The sequence below is a fragment of the Hibiscus syriacus genome, unplaced genomic scaffold (genome assembly GCF_006381635.1).
Source record: "Hibiscus syriacus cultivar Baekdansim isolate YM2019G1 unplaced genomic scaffold, ASM638163v2 tig00117026_pilon, whole genome shotgun sequence".
Taxonomy (NCBI): domain Eukaryota; kingdom Viridiplantae; phylum Streptophyta; class Magnoliopsida; order Malvales; family Malvaceae; genus Hibiscus; species Hibiscus syriacus.
Genome location: NW_024063529.1, coordinates 535706 through 546787, shown reverse-complemented (window position 1 = coordinate 546787; position 11082 = coordinate 535706). Strand labels below are relative to the sequence as shown.

The 11082-nt window shown below is 29.6% G+C and overlaps 1 protein-coding gene across 1 annotated transcript; it reads right to left on the bottom strand.

The window, feature by feature from the left end:
- Nucleotides 1–109: 109 nt before the first annotated feature.
- Nucleotides 110–1763, bottom strand: LOC120196050 (probable WRKY transcription factor 40). The gene is made up of 5 exons (XM_039197943.1): nucleotides 1646–1763; nucleotides 1461–1520; nucleotides 1026–1355; nucleotides 782–898; nucleotides 110–673 (listed from the first exon to the last, which is right to left on the bottom strand). Exons 1-5 carry the CDS (start codon nucleotides 1721–1723, stop codon nucleotides 314–316), a joined length of 945 nt encoding a protein of 314 aa, XP_039053874.1. The 5' UTR covers nucleotides 1724–1763; the 3' UTR covers nucleotides 110–313.
- Between the last annotated feature and the right edge of the window lie 9319 nt (nucleotides 1764–11082).

Sequence of the window (11082 nt, the reverse complement as noted above, 5' to 3'; positions counted from 1 at the left end):
AAATAAGACTTGATTTGCATTAAATTCAGTGTGTCGAATAGTGAAAAATTCAAACTTTATGAATAAAAAATAATATAAAACTTCGAGATTGAAAAATACGAACACAAACTGAAAACAATTTGAAGTTGAAACTAAAATTAAAAATATATATTTACAAGAAGCTGGTGCTTAAACAGATTCATATTTGGTTTCTTTTTCTCCCTTCTTCTGCATTGTTGTACTATTTGAAAACATCTACTTATATAGCTCATAGAATAATAGAATAGAACATATTTTCATATACATGTGTGTGTGTGTATATCCGATTCATCTTTCATTTGGAATTTGTTGAATACAATCTTCCTGAAATGGCAGCTGCAAGTGCCGCAGTGAAATTGGGGTCTTTTGTTAAAGAAGATGCCATATGTTCCACCAAATATTGCTTGATTTCGGGTGATTCTATTTTCGGTTTGGAGTGATTCCTAGCTTCATCAACGCCGGACTTTGGTTTCGTGAGGTCTAGAGTAATGGTCGGTCCTGCCGACTTGACCAAGGCCGAACCGGCAGGGACCGAACTGAGGCTCACGCAACGGCTGGAACCCGATGTTGCTTCCATTTGAGATGGGGGAAGGTGATTATGCTCGCCTTCATATGTTGCAATTACAACACACTGGTCATCAACGCTTCTTTGTACCTAAGAAACGTCAAACATATATAAAAAAAGTTCAAAACTCGGATTATCCAAATTACTTCTTAAGTTTATATGCATGTTATATATAGATAGATATACAGATAAACCGACCTTCTTTTTAACGGGGCAGCTAGGTGCGAAGGAGCACTTGAAGTAAGCTCTTGGGGAAGGATTATCCCTGGTGACCTTTTGGCCATATTTCCTCCATTGATATCCATCTTTTACGACCTGAATTACGAATCGAAATCGGATAAATAATGAAAAGCCTTTCCTAACAGTATGTATATAATAACATACTATTATACGATATACATGTATTTGTGCAGGCATGTAAAGGAAGGTTTTATAGACTTACAAGACTGGTATCAGAAGCATCAGTTCTCACATAGGCTCTTGAAACTTTGGCCTTGATGATTTCTTCTCTAGGTTTCTTACATGATTCTTCATCGGTTGAGCTGCTCTCAGAATTTCCGACGATGTTGTTCTTGTTCTCATCGTCGCCGTTGCTCTCGGACTTCCGTTTCTTCGTCGGACTAAGCTCAAACTTTTCCTGCTTGTTGTTGCTCATTAAATCCCCCAACTGGCTTTGTAATGCATTGTAACTCTCACACATTGCTGTTAGCATCTGCGTCAGCTTCTTATTCTCTTCGTTCACACGGTTCAATTCGTCCACTAAAGCATCCGTCTTCATAATTCACACATAATTCACATACAATGAGACTCGAATTCGAGAACTCAGAAAATCCGGAATTAACATAAAATAACCATTAACAACAACTCAGTAACTCACCTCTTCTTTCACTGTAAGTTTCCTTCCAAATACAACAAAGTTGCTGCCATTTGTCTCCTTCTGCAACACAAAAGCTTCTCAGTTCATCAAATCGGTTCCGACACCGGCCATATACATACCGGTACCATAACAAAAACGATATACCCATCGATGCGGTAAGGTACAGATCGAATATAATGACTTACCGGAGTAGTAGTTTCCAGTTGAAGGGACCTAGCTGAAGCATTAAGATCCAAGGCATCCGCCCAAGAAGAAGAATTCATATCTATTTCCTTTTAATCTTCAAGAAAAAACCCAGATCAAATATATTCACCAATTAAGAAGAAGAACTGAAGTTCCAAAACCAGTTGTTCCAATTGGATCAAATGAACTTAATGATGGAGCATAAATGGGAAGCAAAAGGCTAAGGAAACTTGGTGGAAGAAGGGCAATAAATGAGGTCAGAGGAGGCTGGTGATGTGCTTTTTAGCAGAAAGTGATAAAAGAGTAATAACTAATAACAGGTCTTTGTTTACTTATATAGGAGGGATAAGCATGTAGAATGTGCTCATATATAATAATAATAAACAAAAAAGAAAACGCCTAATTCTGGTTTTAGTCCTTGTACTATGTTTAAATTTGGAATTTAATTAATCACTCTACTTTGATTTTGGTTGTATTCATATGAAATATTGAGTGTGATTGTATTTTTTTTAATTATGAGTTGAACATAATTGATTGGAATTACATTACCTTAACTATGTGATCGAATTTTAGTAAAGAAATCAACATTATTAATTTAATGGCATTAATTAACTGATTATTAATTTGACTTACTAATAACATTGTAAAAATAGATGAATCATATTATGTTTAAACTAAAGTAGATGGATTAAACTCTAAAAAGTAGCATAATGAAGGGACTGGGATCAAAATTAGACCCAATAGAAAATAGGATGAGATGGTGTAATTCTGTATGTTTGGTTTGAAAACCTTAATAATTTATTGTGGTTTTGTCAAAGTCATGAAACACGCCATAAAAGTAATGCAAAACCCTGGGTGGGTGCTGTTTGGTTTTTATGTTTCTAGTTAGAGAAGTTCATTGTTGACCAATCTCTGACATACAAAAAATATTAAACATAAACATTGATATATATATTTGTCTTTGTTTTAAAATATTTTATTTTATCGAAAACTGAAATTTCAGATATCACTAGATTTTCTTGAATGACTCGTTTATACAATTGAAGTTGTAATTTCATCAATTATAACATTAAATTATTTTACATTTAATTATGACACTCTATCGTTAATCGCTAATGAGACGATGGCATAACTAACAGTTACTTAGGTTGTATGCCACACCAAAATAATATAGTTTGGTCTAGCTGTCCTGATGCCTAAAACGACAACATCGTTTTGGATACTAAACTTTAGTAGCATAACAGTTTTATCACTAAAATTCTAAATGATATATTTTTTTGGCATTACACTTTCTGTATGTTGTCAACAGTCAATTACAGGCCACTAATAAATTATCTTTCACGATAAAATTAGTACTAGAATGTTCATATTTCACTCTTCTCGTGTAATTAAATTTTCACAAACTCACTTAAGACAGTCGTTTTGAAAAATATCAAATATTTGATAATAAAAATTAAAATTTTATCGAATATAGTTTAACGACTTAATTACGAATTTATACATAATATAAATAATGATAACACTAAAAATGGTATGCATGAGTTTGAAAATTATTTTTCTCGTTGACCCTTTCTGTCAAATCAGAATTAGGTTTAGGCATTGCTTATTGCTTATATATCAACCAATTTGGACTTTATTGTACACATTATTCCTTTCACATTTTAGGAAAATGACAAAAATCAATTAAAATCGGTAATTTTTAACAGAAAATGTATCTTCAATGGATTAAAATAAAACTTGTTAAACGTGTTCACCAAGATTTCCCATAGAAAATATATTTGAGAAAATAATAAATAAATAGTCAAATTGACATTACGAAATCATGATTAATTACATTACACATCACTTCAAATATTGAACTGAAAGGCTTTGCTTTTTGCTAGGGTTTTAGTCCACAAACTACGGCCGACGCCCGTAATTGAACGAAAATATTTTTCTTCTTATAGTTTTTTTTTTTATATTAATCTAAATTAACATGTCTTAATCATTGGACAAAATCTTGATTTTACGTCTTTACGATATACTAGGTTAAATTATGTCATTAGTTCCTGTAATATGTATAAGTTATAAAATTAGAATATATACTCTAATGTGATCAATGTTAAACTTGTACTTTTTAAATTTTAAAATCTCAATCTTGATCCATGTAATACAATGGCAATACAATTTAAGACTTTGATTATTATCTATTTGGATTTTTATCCACATTTATCCGTCAATTTAGATTTTTGGATAACTTTAAAATACCATGTTATTGAACTGATTAAATTTTTTATGCAAATAAAAGTCGTTTTTTATATATATATATATATATATATATATAAAATTAAGCATACAATTATGACATTTTATAACTATTGACACAGCAAAATAGTCACTTGAGATCATACAAGGAAAAAAATAAAAAATAATTCCTTAAAAAAACTCAAACAAATATAAATATAAATAGATCTGACTGCATCGACAAACGAATCACAACAGAAAATCAAGCTAGTGAAAGACCACGACAATCACAAATCAGAGTCGAGTTTTATGAAGAAACTATCTCTGAATACAAATCTCATATCCAAAGGGTTTAAAACAAAAAATATTAATATGATTATAAATAAATGATATTTTAATAAGCTGAAAAGACATCAAATTTAACTCTAAAAAAGTTAAATAAAAAAGACCAAACGGTCAAATGAGGAAGAATAATCCAGTTTTACATTTTACATAAGGCATAATACTAAAATTACCTCCCAACGTTTATCAAAATAGTCGTTTCAGCTCCCATTCTTTTTTTGGAATATTTTGGCCCCAACATTTTATTTTGGGGCAAAAAGTTAATCTATGTATGAAAATAGTTAGTTAACAAACATTTAACGCTAAAAAATATGAACTTTTTTATCCTAAAATGAAACGTTGAGGGTCAAAATGCTCCAAAAAATAAGAGTCAAACTGTCTATTCCATCAAACGTTATGACTTTTTTGCCGTAAAATGGAACGTTGAATCTAAAATGCTCCAAAAATATATAGAGGGTAAAATGGCTATTTCAATAAACATCAGGGGGGATTTTGGTATTATGCCTTTCCAAAAACATGCATGTGTTCTTGGTGTTTGGTCAATTCATTGAACCTGTAAAAGTAATGTGAAAGCATCGTTAGACGGTTCAAGTTGTGTGATAGGGTTGGAAGAATGTCCAGGTCCAATTAATTAGATGACCAGATGTGAATAGCGAAGACCGACTAATTTTGGATTGGGATATTTTATGTCCCCCTCCTTTTAATTCTTTCGACAGTATTAAGAATGCTTGCCACGACCAATTGACCAAATCACATGTACAATAACTCAGTCAATCATCTATTAATAAATAAATATTATATTAGCCTTCAATGAAATTGACACAATATAAAAAAGAGTTAATTGCACCATATGTCCTCAAATTATAACCCTAATTTTAAATTAGTCCCTAAACTTCTCAATGTTTCAATTTCATCCATAAGCTATGACTATCATTCTAAATTAGTCCTCAAACTTTTGAGTTTTCAATTTCATCATCAAACTACGACCCTCTTTCTAAATTGGTCCCCCAACTTTTTGAGCATTCCGATTTCATCCCAAACTATACGTATCTACAAATCACATTCCTTGTCAATAAAATTGTTTGTCTAAGTTATATTATTATATGTTTGAAGAAAAACAAAATCTAGTTTAAATTATGATTGAAACTAATTACGCATTTGGAAGAATTTGAGATGAAATCGGAATATTCAAAAGTTAAGGGACCAATTTAGACATGGACATAGTTTAGGGATGAAAATAAAATGTTCAAAAGTTTAAGGTCTAATTTAAAATGGGAGTCATAGTTTTGGAATTAAATTAAAATATCTAAAAGTTTAGGGACTAATTTAAAAAGAAAGTCATATTTTGGGGACATATTATACAATTAACTCTAAAAGAATCTAATATGTTTATCTTAGTCGCATTTTGATTTTAACATTTTTTAATATTTTAGATTAGAGTAAAATGACTTCTGTTTTATGACGTTGAGTGTTTGTTAACTAATAACTTTTATGTAAAAAAATTTGTTCTAAAACAAAATATTAAGAACAAAAATTTTAAAAAATTAGAAACTCAAATAATTATTTAGTTAAATGTTGAAAAAAAATTACTTTTTTTATTAAACATAATATATACAAAGATAGATTAAAAAAATTTGAAAACGTACTTTTAGTTTTGAAAACTAATATGAAGCAGCCAGTTGAATTAAAACATTTGCTGGCATGGATGTGCTCACATCAAATTCCCTAGCGGCTCTCTTCCTTCACCTTATCCTCTCCTTTTTTTATTTACAATTTGTGTCTTTCTCTATAGATCGAATCAACTTTTTCTTCTTTGACTTTGTTTAGTCGTCAGTGACATCAGTTTTGATACTGGTTGTCGACCGTCGGTTATTTTTTTTATTTGTTTCTTTTTAAATTTTCTAATAAGAATAATTATGTCTTTGTAATATGTTTATCTCTGTCTTTTGGTACTTTTCGATTTTTTTGTCGTTGTTTTCGTTTATCTTTTTTCTTAGGGTTGGATTTTGCATCGCCACTACTGATCAAAATGGCGCTTATCTATTATCATGTTGATCTTTCATGTTTTGGACTCTCGGATTGATTTGGATATGCTTTTGCATTCGTGGATAGTTTCCTCACGTTGCTCGAGTCTAATTGTGATTTGTCGGTGGTCTCTCAGTAGTTTCATCCTCTTTTGTGGTTCATTTACCGATGCAGTCAGATTTATTCATACATTTATTTTATTTGAGATTTTTGGTTAGGTTTTTTAACAGTTTTCTTATATGTTCATTATGTGATCTGGTGACTAGCTTTTGTCTCAATGGTAATAGAAAAATGCCATAATTATATTTTAACCTTACGATTGTGCTTGTAAATCTTTATTATAATTTTAAATATTTTTATTTTTAATAAAACTAACAACTTTCTATAAAAAAAATTGAAAATAACTTATGTATAATACAATTTTAAATTAAAACAAAAAAAAACTTGCATATTATCAACATAAAATGGGAATAAAACATGAATACTCGTAGATCTAGACCATGACTTTTACCAAAAAAGACTAGCGAAGATTTATACATATACCATTCTAGATTTCCTAATAAATCCAAAAAGAAATAAGAAAAGATAGGCAGCCACGTACACAAGATCACAGACAAGAATCCTTAAAGTGATGAAAATTATGGACCTTTCTTTTTTTTAGGCTTAATACATTTTTTAAGTATCTAAATTATACCTCAAATTATTTTTTAATCCTAAAAAATATTTTGTTAAAAATAGATATATAATATTTTCCGTTAAACTTTCATATGTTTACAGTCATATTTTTTACTTTTTACTTTTTTATTTTTTAATAATAATAATAATAGTTTAAAAAAAAAAAACTCCAATGTCATCTCTCTCCCTCTCATCCCCACCTCCGACGATGACGAAAAGCCACCACTAGTTGAGTTTTGTTCTGAGCAGGGAGAGAAACTTAATGGTGGTGGCCGTGTAACATACGGCTAGTTGTAGTCATCAAAATTGTTAGAAAATAGAGAAGAAAAACTTAAAAAATTGACGACCCTTCAAGACACTTTTCACGACGATTGACACAGTTTCACAATGAGTGGGAGACTGAGTTTTGGTCGCGGTGGGTAGAAGATTCTGATAGTGTTAACAATGACAACCACATATCAACGATGGTCGATCAACGGTTAGATTTTGGATTTTTTATTTTTTTTAAATTATACTATTAAATTTTGTTTTAAATATATTTTTTTAAAATTTTATATGCATGACACGACACGTATTAGGTAACTACCAAATTTAATGACCGTTACAGTCCAAACAACTAAAAGTATAACGTTGAAAACGTTAGACATCTATTTTTAGCAAAATATTTTTTAGATGCCAAAAGTCAACTTAAAGTATAGTTTTGGCACCTAAAAGTGTATTAATTTTTTTTTGTTACAAAAAAATATGGACCTTTCTATTATTAAAGTTTATAGAAAATTTAATTATTGATTTAAAGATATGTGACATTAGATTTTTTAAATAAGATTAAGAGTATGATTTTTGATGTTATGAATTAAAAAATGAGGAAAGATCGTCCTCATAGTTACAAGAATTGATGTAAATATTTTTAATAGAGTAATTAGTTTTATTAAAAATAGAAAAGGTAAACTAAAAGTTTGATCACATTCATTTAAGTTTTGTAAACTCTTACTCACATAATTCAAAAAATATAAGATTTTGTCACTTTCGTTTTTATTTAATTAATATGTGGTCATTGAGGGTTAGTTGTTGTTAAACCTTTAACATATTATTAACATGCACAATGAATTTATATAATTAAAAAGGATAAAATGCATAAATGATCATTAATATTTGAGTAAATTTTTATTTTCCCCATTGAAGTTTCAAAAATAAAAAAATGGTCACTAAAACATCAAATAGGTCCTTGAATAATGGTTTTATATCTAATTTATTCCAAAAGCTTTCTAAAAAAATTTATTTCTCATTAATTATTCGATTGCTTAATGTCTAAAAAAGTTAATTTCTAACTTTTTAAAAAAATTAAAAAGTATATTTATATAAATTGGAAAAAATTAGAAACTTTTCGAAGTAAATTAGATATAAAATCATTGCTCAACGACCTATTTGCAATTTTAGTGACCATTTTGTTACTTTTGAAACTTTAGTGGGCAAAAGAAAACTCACTCAAATATTATTGACTATTTGTGTAGTTTACCCTTTTTAATATTATATATTCACTGTGTCATGTCAATAATTCGTTAAATGTCTAACGACAGTTAACACTCAGTGACTGCATATTAACTAAATAAAAACGAAAGTGATCAAATCTTATGTTTTTAAATTTAGTTAAGAAAAGTGTACAAAATTTAAACGAAAAGTAATCGATCATGTAGTTTACCCAAATAGAAAATATTCAAAACTAAAATGAATTTTTACAACCATAAATGTAAACTAAACACTTGATTAATTACATTTTTCTATAATCATTAACACAAGAAATTAATCACTTGAGATCATAGAATGATCATACAAGAAAAATGTAAAAAACCCAACCGAAAACTAGAACAAAAGATAGAAACGAACAAATTTGATTGAATTAACATACAAACCATAACAAAAGATCAAAACAACTAAAAGATCATTGACAATCACAAATCAGAGTCGAGTGCATGAAAAACTATCTACAAACATAAACTATGTATTCGATTATCCAAAACAAGGAAGATCAACATGATAACAAATAAGTGACATTATGGATCAGTCGAGACAATGTCAAATCTAAATTAAAAAAGATAAACAAAAAATAATGATCGATAAAGAAGACCCAAAGCATGTTAAGGAGAACATGAAGTAAAAACAGAGGAAAACATGTCGTAAAGATGGAATTATAAAAAAAATTAAAAAGAAGTGAGAAGCAAAAATACAATATAATAAAATAATAATAATTACAATCGTTCGACAATCAACACCAAGACTTATGCCACCACTTGTCAAACCAAAAAGAAAAAAAGAAAGAGCTATTGACTATGGAGAAAACATAGGCGGAACCTAAATTTTACCCTATAATTCAATATAAATTAATCAATTAATAAATCAAATATTAATATTTCTAAAAAATTATAAAAAAGTTTGGGTGATACTAAATCAACATGGAACATAATTACAAAGGTATTATTGATACATATGTGGTGTAAAATTTGCCTTTTATATAATTTATTTGTAACCCCCTTGACTCAACCTATGCCTTAAGACTAAGTATAGTGAATTACATTAAACAATTCTCAAACATTTATAGCCCCTTTCAAAATCGAGTAATGAAAAACATAATTTAAAATTAATAAAGTTCAAACTGAGTAAAGATAACAAGAAACATCATGCATAAGTATGGAATACTAAATAACCAACATTGTAAAAAAAATTATGCATCAGTAGTAAAACATAATGTATCATAAAACAAGTATAACAAAATATATGCACATGTCACTCATAATAAAGACAGTCTGGAAGATAGAAACATTGCAACAAAAGTACGGTACAAAATGTGTCAATCCTCCAAGTGTAAAGTCCAAAAAATGTCTATCCAAAAGTATTTGAAAGGAAAATTTTGGGGGAATGAGCTAGGGAGCTAAGTGCGTTCCAATAGTGCATAATAAATCATGATGATATTTCAGAATATAGTTCAATAATTTTTTTATAAAAGTGACAGTAAAGTTTTCGATAAAAACATTTAGTTACCCTTCACCCATACACCATATAGAGTTCCCCATGCTTATCCTAGGCCCATTTGGCGTAGGAGCCAACCTAAGGGAGTACCTTGGGGCCTATGAGCCTACCCAAAGGTCACCTTAGGTCCGTAAGGATTTACCAGCTTGATCAGAGATGAACCTCCATACTCCAGCCTACACAGATAAAATCCAAATAAAACAAATCAAGTAGTAAGTATAATTCCATAATCTAAAAGTCAGACATATTCAAAATTTTCCAATAAAAACATATAGCAAGATATCATGTATAGGGTAAACATAATCCATAATCATTAAATTAGGAAATCATGATATCGATCAAGTAAAGCATTTATAAATTAACTCAGCTAAACCATCATATTTCAGAACAAATAAAACAATTATATAGACACAAGAAACACACCTCAAAAAGGAATCAGTCAGGGCAATCTACTGCATACCGGCCTCACTACGTTGTACAGCGAAACTCGAATCTAAATCATAATGAATTTGGGTTACTTCTGAAATAATATTTAAATCTAATTATTTATAAGGTTACAAAACAATATGAGTAAACACGGGCTTGCACAGTCTAACGACTCGGGAGTCGCTGGGTCGAGCTGATGAGCAGTCGAAAGTAGGGGTGTTCGCGGTCAGTTTGGATCGGTTTTTGGCTAGAAATTCATCCAATCCGAAAGTATAAATGTTTGCAGTTTGGATCGGTTTGGATGTTTTTAAAAAAAAATCCGATTTGATCCGATCTAATTAAATGCGATTTGATTCGGTTTGGCAAAAACCTTTTCTCGTTGTACTATCCTTTAGCTTCCCCCAGTTTTGAGATTGAAGTCGAAAGAAAAACACGGTTACCCAAATTTCCTTAATTTGATTCCAGTGCCTTTTCATGGTTTTATCGTTGTAACCAAAGCTTGCCATTTGGAATGAAGAAAAGATATCTCTATTTATATAGATATGGTTATAGAATGTCTTTATATATTATAATATGATAGCATACACTCTCTAAACAAACATATTATTACAATACTAATACTGATGCATAAAATTAAATATGAAAGGATAGAGAAGGGAAAATGAACCAAACACCCAATGTTTGTATTATCAAGAAAGCAAAAGGAAAAAAATTAAAAACTAGG

Bases quoted from the DNA above. Each gene is read 5' to 3' on its own strand.
- LOC120196050 (XM_039197943.1), bottom strand. From the start codon at position 1,723: ATGAATTCTTCTTCTTGGGCGGATGCCTTGGATCTTAATGCTTCAGCT. The intron at 1,521-1,645 runs GTAAGTCATTAT...TTTGTGTTGCAG, and splicing joins AACTGGAAACTACTACTCCG to AAGGAGACAAATGGCAGCAA. The intron at 1,356-1,460 runs GTGAGTTACTGA...TGAATTATGAAG, and splicing joins AACTTACAGTGAAAGAAGAG to ACGGATGCTTTAGTGGACGA.